Source organism: Dermacentor andersoni, chromosome 1 (genome assembly GCF_023375885.2).
Source record: "Dermacentor andersoni chromosome 1, qqDerAnde1_hic_scaffold, whole genome shotgun sequence".
Classification (NCBI taxonomy): Eukaryota; Metazoa; Arthropoda; class Arachnida; order Ixodida; family Ixodidae; genus Dermacentor; species Dermacentor andersoni.
Genome location: NC_092814.1, coordinates 391,210,872 through 391,224,336, shown reverse-complemented (window position 1 = coordinate 391,224,336; position 13,465 = coordinate 391,210,872). Strand labels below are relative to the sequence as shown.

Sequence of the window (13,465 nt, the reverse complement as noted above, 5' to 3'; positions counted from 1 at the left end):
GGCGCATTTGGGACTGTAATTTTCCGCACTCATCTTGTTCTGTATATAGGCACGCTCGGAACGTATGTTCCTTTTGTTCCCTCTAGCAATAGAAACAAACCTAGCGCAGGCTATGCCAGTCTAATGCGTTTTGGCGGATCTGTACGGCCAGCATACGCTGTTGTCGATTACGTAAATCATTTTTGCTTGACGCGTCACCTGCGTAGATAATAGCGGGAGATCTCAACGGTAACACGCCGGTGACCTACACTTCAAGAAGACAGTCATGCCCTTTAGGTTTGATCAGAAGGCTAAAATGACCTAGGCTGCACACTGTACCCTCACCTGCAAGGTCGCCGGACATGACGCTGCTGGACTTCTTTTGGGGCTGAATCTACCACACCATACACCCTAAAGATAAAAATAAGGAGAGTCTGCCGCGTGATTCCGACGTGGTTGGTCAAACATGCAATAGGACGAGCGTTGGAAAGAAGCAAGTACTGTATTGCTTCAGGCGGTAACCTATTTTAGCACGTGCTACAAGGGGCAGTGGAAGATAACCACTCAAACTGGCGTAAAACCCGACTGTTTAACGCGCCTTCATGATGTCCCCCTATCCCTTTATAAAAAAGAGATTGCGTCAACGACTGAAATAGGTAAAAAAAACTGCTTTGTTTTGTCTCTTTTCCGGAGTTCAAGAGAAAGAAAGGATAATTGGCTAAAGCAGTTGCACCTTTGCATATTTCTTTGTGTGTGTCAGAGACGCCTTACGTGATTTCGGTCAATTTCTTATTGAAATAAACTCCTGAGCAGCTCTTTTCGGTTCTTCCGAGAGCTGCCTCGTTTTTCGTGCTCTTTTGCGCATTCTTTTTTGAAACATTGATCGAATTTGTTTTGTAGCTTTGTTTCATGATACGCGAAGGTTAAAGCTATCCCGAGTGCCTCATGATCGAGCACAACATTCTTGCGTCCGCAGATGCTGACGCTTATCGCACCACGCTAGTTAGATCGCCAAACCTGACGAGCCGTCCTGCATGACGAAGCCTTGTACGGTGCGGCGATAAACGAATGCAGCCGTGCATCTCTCAAAGGTTGCTCGGAGGCGCTTGATTCGCGGCGCGCCGAGCGCGCATCCATTTCGTATTTCGCGTATTTCGCAGCCTTTTATTTCTTCTTGCAAAAAACAACCCTGCAATATTCAGCACGAAATAAATGCTTGATTCGAAGGTTAGTTAAGGTGCCCTACAACTTTGTAATTGAAAGGTTTGCGATTCAAGCAATAAATAAAAGTTCACTAATTGAAAGCAATATTTAATACTTCGTGATGAAAAAGATACTGCCTGTAAGTGCACACGATGGCCGCTGCTATGCACTTCGTACGATTTCTGAAGAGCTCTTTGTGTTTTTTTTAAAATCTTGGTCCAAGTTAACTGGGATGCCCGGTATACGATTGAAACTCTATATACAGATCAAAATTGGACTTTCTGGTCAGCCCTGGTGAACATACCGTTCTAGTGTATTAGGGGACCCAAGCCTGTTCTTAATACATAACCGAGTGATGAAGTTCTGATATACCAGGTCTACCTCCTCCGTAAAGAGGCATTCAACATTCACATGTTTAAGTATGGGAAATAGCACGTCATGCGGCAACCAATCAGAGGCCTTCCAAAGATCAAGCTGAAGAATTGAGACGGCAGACTGGGAAGCATCAAAGCCCTACAGAACGCAGAGCCCCATCTGTGTGTTATTTATAATCAAGCGCTCCGGTTAACGGGAAAACCAATTTTGTACTCACCAAGTATTTCTTTTAGCACGCACTTTTAGGGTCTATTAATCATATGAGACCTTTATAATATATTACTATCTGTTAGTATGTCATAATCGGCGTTTATTAACGATATGTGACTGCATCATGTAACAGCTATTAGTTTTGAATTCTTTTACGTCTTTGGAATTACGACAGTGTGGCTCTCGGTAAAAAAATGTGGCCATACTTTGGTCATTTAAGCTTCCCGCAAAGTGCTTGTGACACTTTGCACAGTTCTTTTTTACAATATTTATACCAGACATTACACAGGCCATCCGAACCTGGGGACTTACCAAGACTCAGTGTCCATTGCGCTTTCAATATTTCAAACACTATTGTAGGCACTTCTTTTTAATTAGGGAGGTAATATAGCATGCGGGCTAGATGGACGGCTTCAAATTTGTTTACGTAAACTTGTGCAGAGGCAAAGCGATCTTTGTAGTAGCGAAAAAAAGTGCTTCGCGATAGTCCTGGTTTCATTTAGTCCTATGTTATTTATACCATATTGGCCATGCATCTGCTCTCTAATGAATGAGTGATCCATGATACCGTTCCTTATTGAATATTTCAACCTTTCGCTTTATGATTCGCAGGTCATCCTCAAATGCAGCGGACTTTTTTTCACTTTCGAAAGCTATTATATTAAAAAGCTTTTCTTGGAGCTCCCTTTCTTTCATTCCTTCTTGATTATTTGCAGCACTATATCTCGATATGGCTCTCATTTCGACAGATGGTTTTAAAGGTTCCCTTACATGGGCAATATTATAGGCGTGAGTTACCTTGATGTTCTTCATGTTTTCTATGACCCAGTTGATAAAATTGTGATCCGGAAGTAATTTTGCTTTAAACTGTATAATTGCCAACAAATCTAACAGTTTTTGTTTCTTCCCAGCGTTGCACCTAACCAATCAACGCTTGGAGAAGCAAACTGATACCACTGCATAAATACTGCTTGTGGGTATCGCTTCCAGTTGCAGAAACATCCTATCAATTCGCGCATGACTGGCTCCTTGACGAAGCATCAAATGAAATTCATGCTCCCCTTCAAGCACTCAGCTGCATCTCCTATGTCGTAATAAGTGAATGGGTCAAATCTTTGGCACTCCTTTCTCTGACATGATAGTTACTAATTTTTTCCCTCGTGCTCAATAGACAGCCACCCAAAAAAGTAAGTTCTCTTTGTACAAGCAGATTATTGCTTTATTATATCACAAACGTTGTTTTCTCGTTTCGCTTCCGCATTTTGTGCATTACCACAGATAACACGCCATGATGTGCGATTTGCAATGAAATCACAAGTTACTACTCTTGCTGACTGACAACAAAAGTGATTTTAGGCATTCGGCCCCACAACATTTTAACAACACGCAAGCGTCGAGCGGCAATTATATTGGCATGACTTACAACATTAGAGGATTTTGAAGTAAAACGTAGCATTATGTTCCGGGTCTCCTCCCCCCCCTCCCCCCCCCCCCCTTGGACTTTTCATTCCTGTACAGCTAACACGTCGAGGAGGTCGTTCATCACCAACCGGTAGACTTGGAACTGTTGGCCAGACTTGTGGCCAGACCTCGAATGATTAGTGTGGCGAATCAAAGCAACAAGTTGATTGCTTGTTCCGAATTTTAGCAACTTGGAAATGACTGAGGATTTGGTCATGTCAATGTCGACCCACGGCAATAGCAAGATAATGGGGATATTGCAAATTTCGCGTTGACAGTTAAGCGCCTCATTGTCGAATCAAAGGAGCCGTAAGTCACTCTTCAGAAACAATTCGCTCACGAGCAAATTGGTACATTAATTTCCAATATTAGGTTTGGGCGGCGCAAATAAACACGATATGAGGAAACAACATGATATGGCTCTCCTCGCTGGCACAGTGACACCCGGCGCTGTTGCCTCAGCCCTGCTGAAATTCTGGTGTGCAGACGTCTTGAAACCCGTGTTCGATGAGTACTCCAGGTGTGGGGCCTTGATTATTCGCGTCTTTTAGAAGTGGTAGCTAAGGGCTGCGCTGACAGAAAGCGGAAAGCGCGTATTTTAAGGAACTTCATTGCCGAAACAACCAGGTTCCGTAGACACAGTTTGGGTGACTGACATGTAAAGTGGAGCCTATTTCATTGCAGCAGCTGCTGCACCCAGGCACCCAGGCTGCAAAAAAATATCTGCGTGTCTTTATTTTACTTCGTACCATAGCTCGAGAGACGTGCTTCGCTTTCCTCTGCTTGTTCCCATGTCGTGGAGTTGCGCAGGCAGAGAGGACAACTGTGAATTTTTACTGCGTTAGAGCGCGTGATCCCGCTCTGTGATCCGCTTGTGTTTGCCTCAGCGTTCGTGTAACACTGACTTATACCGCTAGTCATTTGTTCTGGTGCACAGCACACAAAATAGTGTGCTACGTGAAACGACATAAATGCAAAAGCTTGCGCGGAAAACCGTCAGCAGAAGTGCTGTGCGCAACAAAAAAGCGAGGCGAAAAATATAAGGTGGTGCCAGGGACGTGTGGGTCACACGAACCTCTAGCTCCGGTATGGGATAAAAGCACTTCTTGTTGGGCTAGTTGGTAGCTGTTCATTATAACATATAAAGACGCCAAATAAACGGACACACACAAGAGAACGGGACAGGGCGCCACTCGTAACTGCTTTATTCAGAGAACGGTATATATGTGCCTGCCTTCTGTGAATAAAGCAGTTGCGAGTGGCGCCCTGTCCCGTTCTCTGCTCTTGTGTGTGTCCGTTTATTTGGCGTCCTAATATTTTATATTGCCCGGTACGGGAGAACGCAGGGAAGTAAGTTTGCTTGCGGAGGCTAGACGGGGTCAAGTGGAGAGAGTGTTATGCTGGCGGTGACGCTCGTTTCTGAAATCATGGGTTTGCGGCGCTGAAATATTTGTCTGAGCTATAAATGAACTTATTTGAAAAATTCTTGCAGTAAAACGCTGCTTATGGGGCGCGAAAAAACTTCCAGCGTATAACCAAACTTTGCCATGTGGCTTGATAAGGGGCTCCTTTAAGAGTTCCCACGCACCGGCGAGCCATGTGATTTGGAGGCCATGCGCAGGCTTCACGGCAGTGCCTTGAGTTGTTGGAGAAGGGTGGCAGTTTGGGCTGGTTGGTATTCCTAGAGCACCAAATCAGAGTAGAAGCGTAACAAAAAACAAGGCGAATGTGAAACATAAACAAGCGCTTACTTCCAACTATGTTTAATGCGGAAAGAAACGATAATTTTATGCATGTTGGTAGAAAGCAGTATCGCAACGAAGGGAGAAAATACGCCGCATTAGGAAACAGCACTTTCACTAAACTTGGCGCGTGAGCAAGTTAACCGGAAAACGGAAGCTCACATAACAGCCTAACCAAATCCTCGCGAACGCCTGTCGTACGGGCCACCACATTCCAAGAAAGTCGTTTTTTTTTTTCAGTTTGTGACACAGACGGCTTAGTGCCACATGTGTGATGACGTTTTTTTTGTTATTATAAAGACTCACACAAACTAAAAATAATAATGTGATGAAATGAAGGAGAACGCAAAAAATGATTTTTGTAAACACGTACCTTGTCAAAAGATGAAGCCAGCTGAACAATTTTGGAATAAGTTTTAAGAAAGTCCGGTCAGCAATATTTAGGCGCTTGTATACCGTATGCAGTTCCGTCTATTGTAAACAGGTTAGTTACTGATAATAGCTGTATTTATTTCCGAATACAAGATCGTCAGGCGACGTATGCATGGTTACGAGAAGGCTAGTTGTGCATCTATGAGTTAATGCAATGGGAAATGAATAATTCATACATGGGAATCGTGATTTCCTTAGGTGTGATTGAGAAGCTTTGTAGGAAAAGTACAAAGAATGCTATTCGTTGTAGTCCTCTTGGCAAGTACTCAGTAATGCAGTTGTGTCTTTTTTATTGCAGGTAAGTGTGAATAGCACGAAACATTGAATAAATACATTAAAAATACGAAAAATTACACCACCACAGAGAAAATACATTGGGTAATCGTAATACTCCAATATAATACACAATTAGGCGATAGCTTATTACAGAATAAGCTATTTCGCACTTAAACCACCTGGAAAGTTTCATTTAATTTAGCACGCAAGCTTTCGTTGATCAACTTGTTCTTAATTTAGAGTCATGCTTTGTCCCAAATAACTGCCATTGAAAGAAACGCTTTGCAGCAAACCACGCAATTCACAAGCAGCGAGGCAGGTCACCTCCTCATTGCGCAAGCACTGTTCAAAATAACCGCGAACAAAGGAAACTGACCTTCATTGCCGGCTCGTAGAGAAATACTTCAACGGCGGACGTGGCGAAGCTCAGGTGCAGTCCAAACTTGCCCCTGGATTTCAATGATCAGCAGAAAACAAAATGAAGCTTGTTACAGGTGTCCAAGGTGAACTGTAGACTAAATACAACCTCTGTTTTCACTCAGTATTTTAACGCTTTAAGAAAGCACATGTAAATATCACGCCAAAAATGTATATTTCTATCCATACTTACAAAACACATCGAGAATAACAATAATAAATGAAAAGAAGAGAGATATAGAAATAACTTTATTGAGTGGGCAACAATTTAGAGAAAAAGCCTGCGGGCTACCAGTAGCCCTTGGGCCCTCGCGGCGTCCTCGGCCACCAGGACGGCCAGCGGTTGGTCTTCCGGGGTCGAGCTGAGCAGCACTCTTTCCCATTGCTCATAATCAGCTATTACGAGGCCCTGTAGGGTCGCCTGAAGGCAAGCCCGCAGAATGTGTGGCAGGTCTGCCCATTCCTTACATATTCACATTTGTGCAAATACTGGCCTGAGTAGTAGTGACTATAAACCAGCGGGTACCGGTACATGTTGATTTGAACGAGGCGCCAGGCCACCGCTTGCTGCTTAGTAAGTGTTGGGCACGTGGGGTGATACTGGACTCTTCCCAATCTATAATGACTCGTGGTATTCCTGTAGCTAACAATGCGGTACCTTCTCGGCCCTAGCAGGGGTGGCTCAATGGCTCGGTATATAACTGCTCGCGCCGTGGCATGAGCAGCCTCTTGCAGGGGAGGGAGGAGTGCGCGGGCACCTAGACGACTTGGATAGCCCGCTGGTCACCAAAGTTTACCAGAATCAGTTTTGCTTCCGGAGAGATGGGCTCCCTAGTGAAGTTGCGGACGTCGGCTTTGGAGTCGCTGATCACGTGTTTGGCTTGCTTGGCAGCTATTTTTTTCTAATGCAATGGCCGATTCCTCGCTTACTTCGGCGTTGTGGGTTCGAACGGAGCCGCTTACTTTGGGATCAACATCATGTGTACTACCACGATGAAAAGGTTGCGGTGACCTATGCACTCTGCCGCGTCGACGAAAGCCACGTACAGAAAATCTTAGAATCTTTTCTCCATAGCTTTAGCACGCTCTTCCGGTCTTTCCTTTTATTGTTCGGGATGTATGCTTCTGGGTAGAGGGAGTATCTGAAAATGGTTCCGTATGTCGTGGGGAATGTTTACCTTTATGCTCCACGTATAATGCTTCGTTTATGTCGACTTTGCTGAGTACATGTCTGTCAGTGGGGCTCTTTTTGAGTCTTTCATATTGTGCTGTCTTATAGGCGTGTATGAGTTATTCGAGTCTATTGTGGATACCTAGGGCTACGGGTTTGTCGCTAGCAGTGGGTATGGGAAGTCCTGTTGCTTGTTTGTGTGCCCGTCTAATGATACCTTCGATTTTTATCTGCTTCGAAACTTGGATATTTAGGTAGGGGTTTACGTACATTACGCGGATAATAACGGGGACGTGTACTAGGCATGCCAAGTTGGCCTCCATCATGCCAGAATGAGGACTGCCTATTTTCGATATGAGCCTAATCGTGTGTTGGCCTCTTTTTTCTAGCATTTTAATGATTTCCTCGTTACACCCGCTCACTAGGGCGTGAAGTCCCCGAACTGTTATGCTATTGACCACGGGTATTGGGTTGCCTTCTGCTTCAAGTGCAATGTTTGGTTTGTCCGTAGAATTCTTGTAGCCAGGAACTCTGATTTTTGCGGTGAACATCCGAAACCTCTATGCATCGCATACTTTTCAACCTTATATAAGGCTGCTTGTAGAGCTTCTCCTATATGAGTGTCGCTGCCACTTGTTGCCCATAGCGTGATGGCATCAGTGTACAGTTATGCTGTAACATTTAATGGTCTTCAGTTCTACTGGTAGGTTTAAGACAGCTACACTGAATAGAAAGGGAGACAGGGCAGATCCTTCCGGCATGTCCCTGCTTCCAAGTTCTATGTCTTCCGATCTTATTTCGCCTCCCGTGATTGGCGAGCTGCGTTCCGAGTAAGTCTTTAACGTAGACGTAGGCTTGTTGACCCACTCCCAACCTTTGTAGGTTCTCTAAAATAGCCTTTTGTGAGATGTTGTCAAAGGCCATCATGAGGTCCAGTCAAAAGATAGCTTTGGTATTCGCTGTCTGAGATCACATGTCTATTATGTGGTGTTTAATTTGTAGCATAATGTCTTGTGAAGAAATTGTTGGCATCAACCCAATTATAGTGTGCGGGAAAAGGCGGTTGTCAAACATGTACTTATTTAGATCCTGAATGTTCCTTCTGTAAGAAACAATGTATTGGTGAAACAGGACAACCAATGAACGTCAGATTAAACGGACATCGCGCGGACACAGCTAAAAAACTACCCAAAGGCGTCGCCGAGTATTTCAGCTAACCAGGTCATAACATTGATGAACTTAAGCTCTACATCTTACAGTCAAATTTCCGTTCTGAACGAGAAAGAAAATACAGAGAATCATACCTTATCCATAAATTCAAGACATTGCAACCAATAGGCATAAACGTTTCAAAGGGAGCGTTAGAATCTATACGCTATGCTAAATTTCAAGCTATAGGCAACAACACTTGGTTTGATTTCTTGGCGTATCCCCTCCCCCCCCTTTTTTTCCTCCTTTTTTTGTTGAGGCGGCGTGTCAGACGCCCTTAACACGCCGGCTAACACGCGTGCGTTGACAGACCGGGGGGGGGGGGTGGCCCTGGCCTTGTGCACAGCATTCCTTTACTCTCAATTCGACACGCTAACACACCTTCCCTCGTGGCCGCACCCTCCCGCCTTACACCCACTCCCCTTTAGAAGAACCCCACCTATATATACAGTGGCGAGGAAAGCATACCTCGCCTTGAAGAATACGAATGCACTGCTTTCCCCTTGTTGACGTTTTGCTTATCGTCTTGAATTTCCATCTTTCGCATTCCCCGTGTTTTCCATGTACTTATTTAGTTGTTTTGAGAACCAAGTGCTCCAGAGGCTTTCCTGTGCACGACATTAATGTAATGGGCCAGAGATTTTCTAGTTGCAGCTCTTTGCATTGCTTTGGGATAATAAGCAACTGGGTGGTTTTCCACTGACTCGGGATGTTGCCTTGCTCCTAGTACGCGTTCACATACCTGGCGAAAGCCATGATCGAATCATCATCGAGATTTCGCTGGATCTTGTTAGTGATTTGTCGGGGCCCGGCGCGGATTCCGTACACCTCAGCAAGCACCGCTCGAACCTCCCCATCAATTATCGAGCTGTCAAGGTTAGGGTTACCTTGCCGGTGTACGTGTGTTGTTCCTTGGTAGTACTACCTACGTAACCCGTTTGTATTTCTTCTAAAATGTCTTCCTCCTTGCCTAAGTATGTCAGAACTAGTTTGTTAAGATTATGTCTCTGTGTGGTCTTGCCATTCTACGAGTCTAGAAGATAGAACGCACGCAGTTGCTAAACAACCGGACCAATGAATGTTTGGCACCGCGCGTCACTGTATGATCACGCATCGACTGGTCCTTGGAATGAATGACAATGCACCGAGAGAACGTCTTCTACGTGAGAAAACACTCAAACTGGCGAACGTGATGGACCAATGCAAGACGGCGCAATTGTCTAAGATGTACGCCCAAAAAATGCAACCACAGAAAAGTTAGATGTTCGCACCGGATAGGTCCTACCAACCAGTCTCACAACCTGATGATGGACCCTGGGGAGGCGCACCATCATACCGTCAAACGCCACAGCATCATTCTAAAGCACAAAGAACATGCTTGAGGTGTGGTGTGTAGCACCAACCACCCCAGTGCCTAGCATATGGTCAAGGATGTCACAACTGCAGCAAACTCGACCACTACGCTGCATTGTATCGATAGCTACAGCCAACACACCAATTCCACTGAGATCATCCGCGTGTTGCACGAGCATTGTACTAAAACAACGAAGATGTACCTCTCTCGGTCGATGTGCTGGCTGTTATTGCCATCCACAACTCAGTGTTGCCGTGGCTCCAAACGATCGAAGTGACAGGACATGACGTTTCATTCATACTAGCTACTGGTTCAGATGTCAAGCACATCTCTGCAGATGAACTGCAGAAATAGCCCAATCCCCCACTGCTCACTGATCCCAGTGCCAACATAACTACCTGGACTGTTGAACCACTGACATTACAGGGAGAGTGCCTTCTTAAGTGCAGCTCGTGAGACACATCAACAACATTGAAGTTCTGTGTATTTGGTTTACCAGCTGCTCCCATCTTGGGCATCGATATCTGCCGGACGCTGAATCTAATTCAACGCGTCACCCAACTGGACTGCAGCGCGTCTGATGACATACCAGCAAGGAATGAGACACCAAAAACATTCATTAAGATAATTGGATTTGTCTTGACCCTCGAAAGCGCAATGAGGCAATCAAGTCCTAGACACTACCAAAGCCGCCTGCTCCGCAGCCAGTGACGACGTCTCTGATCGCGAGCACTGTAGTTGTCGGTGTCACAGCAGCAACATATGCCTCGGCAACAGCAGCAAATGGCAGAGCAGCAACAGATGTCTCAGCAACAGCAAATGACTCTACAACAGCAAATGTTTCAACAACAGCAAATGTCACAGAAGCAGCCACCTGGAAGTGCCGTGGTGCGACGATATGGCACGGTGGTCTGTCCTGTCACCCAGATGCAGCTCATGCAACAGGAGCAGCAATCGCTCCAGCAGATGTACCAGCATAGGCAGCTCAAATACTCAGTGAGCCAGCAACACAATTTCATTAAGACATCCGCTGTGCATTGCTGAATAAGTTTCTGTTTGCAACATTGTATAGCTTTCTTGTTGCATTTTCTCACTCAAATTGCGCGATCCAATGAAGGAAGTCAGGCATCCTAGCTATCTGCCAGCATTGCTTTAGTGCACTCACTGCCATCACAGGCCAAAGATTAACATTTTTGAAATTTGGAGGTCACTGTACCACCTCCCGTAATCTCCCACGCCTTTCAAATTGGCGGATCCGTAAAGAGATGCCACAAGAAAATACTGACATCGTTGTCCACGTTTACTTCTCTCTGTCCACGTGTAGCCTTGAGCCCTAAGCACATATTTTAGGATCACGCACCACCTATCCCAAATTTCGGCAGTTCTCTAACTAGCTCCTGAGCGTGCCATTAGTTACGCTAATATCCCTCATTAGTTATCATGGCAGGTGTCAGCAAACCTAGCTTGATGTCTTGCTGAATGCACGCAGAAGGAGACAGAATACTAACAGATGACGGGTATTTGAATTTATGTTTCGAGGAGATCGGTACGTCGATGCACGGATCGTGCTGCTTACCAAAATGTCTATTGCATGGCATCACAAGCTATCACGCCGATACAGAGCCTACGGAAGGGGACCACGCATAAATTTACGATATTACTTGGCGGCAAGATCGGCAACAAAATGCGGTATAAGAGCGATTCACATCACCGATTCGCAGAGGTCGTGCGACAAAGCACAGTGATGGGGATGATGACATTTATTATCACCGAAAACCTTTCAAACAGGGTGGAACCAAATCGTCACCTAGCCTGCTTGAGGTATTCGGTGACCAAGACCCGACTCATGGATGAATGGATGGATGCTATGAGCGTCCCCTTTGAAACGTGGCGGTGGCTTGCGCCACCTGACTCTTATTATTGTTTTGAGAAATATCCTAAAATATTTCGAAAAATAAAAGAAAGTAAGACAAGAAAAACTGAATTCCCAGCATCAAGCTTTCTTAACCACTATTAGGAACTTTGCTTTTGTACGCCCCCGTTGTTTGTGATCTCCCTACTTTTCTGCCACCAAACTTCCAATCGCCTCTTACTAATTTCTATAGCGGGCATGTTTACTTCCTCCCTGCTATCACTGAATCCAAGGGCTTCAAGGAGCCTAGAGGTGCCTAATCCGACCGCTGGGTAGATAACTTCACATTCTAATCCATCACGTCTCATCGTTTCCGTAGCTTTACGGCAGTAGGCGCATGATTCTTCTTTTTTGTTGTACCGCGCTTTATAAATACGCGTTCTAATGCATCCTGATCTTGCTTCGAAAAGTAAAGAGCTTCCCTTTGAGTTATAGTAAAAAGTTTCTTTCCTAATTTCGTTTTTCTTATTAGGTAGTTACTCAAAGCAGGTTTATTTTCCATTGCCGCTATTCATGAGATTGTCTCATCCTATCTGACTTTGCGTTTTGACGTTTTTTGTTGCCATGTTGCTTACTATAGACCATTTTATCGGGGCGGAGGAACGTAGCCTCGAACCAGCGCGCCACTCTCCTTGCCGCACTGCTATGTGCGGATTCCGTTTTCTCCCAGTAGCAGCTTGGAAAGGTAGCGGTTTGATTGCGAAACATTTCGATTGCAACGTGTTCTGTCTGGGATTTCTGCGATGTGAGATGACTCAAGGATAACGGGCGACCACTATGCTGTATTCGGCTGCAAAAATTACTTTCGGAAACAAGCGTCAAATGCATTTTCAGCCGCGGCGACTTCGTGTACACCGCCATTGCGATAGCAGAGAAGCGTCCGCTCTGTATTGCCAGCATAAACAGAATGGATTTGCTGCCATCGATTGTATGTTCGGACAGTTTTGTTCTCATTAGCGCACGGCGACAAACTCGGAACTTCGGCACACATGATCAAACTGGAATATCAAAGAAAGATGCGTATTCCGAGTCGGTCAACTATTGCGAACGGATGAAGGTAACTATTTCTTCGTGTGCCCACAATAAACGTATCTGTTCAAACGCGTTATGAGGTTATCATGCTTGGCAACCGACGTTCTGGTGGAAGTTGACCGAGGTCGTATTGTGAAAATGGTGCGTGCCAGCTAATAAATGAGCATGTGTGCTTTTCCACCCTGTAACCGACCGAGGGCCGGCGGACCCTTGTCACATGGGCTCTACCATGCTTCAGAATCTCGGCGGCAAGCTGTTGATGCCGCTTATCGAGTGCTGTTTTAGTCTAGAAAATAAAGTTACTGTTGCAATAAGTAGCTATTCGTGTATCAACTCTCTTGAGGAGGCGAGGTACCCTTGCATGCAGAGGCACCATACAGAGTGCGCATAATCTTCCAACGCGTCACGTGCGTCTGGTAGGTCGTGGTACATTCGCGACCACTGCCATCAGCTCATTTTATCTATGTTTACAGCCCTTTTTATGGAGTTATTTAACGGTTCTTTATTTTGCAAAACTTTATGTCCATGTTCAAGATAAACAATGTTTAGAAACTCGTACCACGAAACCTATATGGGAACGAAAGCTAGCAAAACGTGTTTCCTCGGAGCTTCGTTGTTACCTGGATTGAGCTTTAAGCTCGTGCAGCACACCACCTGACACATGGACATATCTGATTGTCGTCGCCTGAGTG

At 45.2% G+C, this 13,465-nt stretch overlaps 1 protein-coding gene across 1 annotated transcript in view; it reads right to left on the bottom strand.

Annotated features, from left to right (window-relative positions):
- LOC126518733 (uncharacterized) overlaps positions 1-13,465 on the bottom strand; it is a 109,551-nt gene that overhangs the window by 32,531 nt on the left and 63,555 nt on the right. The window contains exon 5 of the mRNA XM_050168502.2: positions 6,055-6,127. Within this exon, the coding sequence (XP_050024459.1) occupies positions 6,055-6,127 (73 nt within the window). The remainder of the gene's footprint in view (positions 1-6,054; positions 6,128-13,465) is intronic.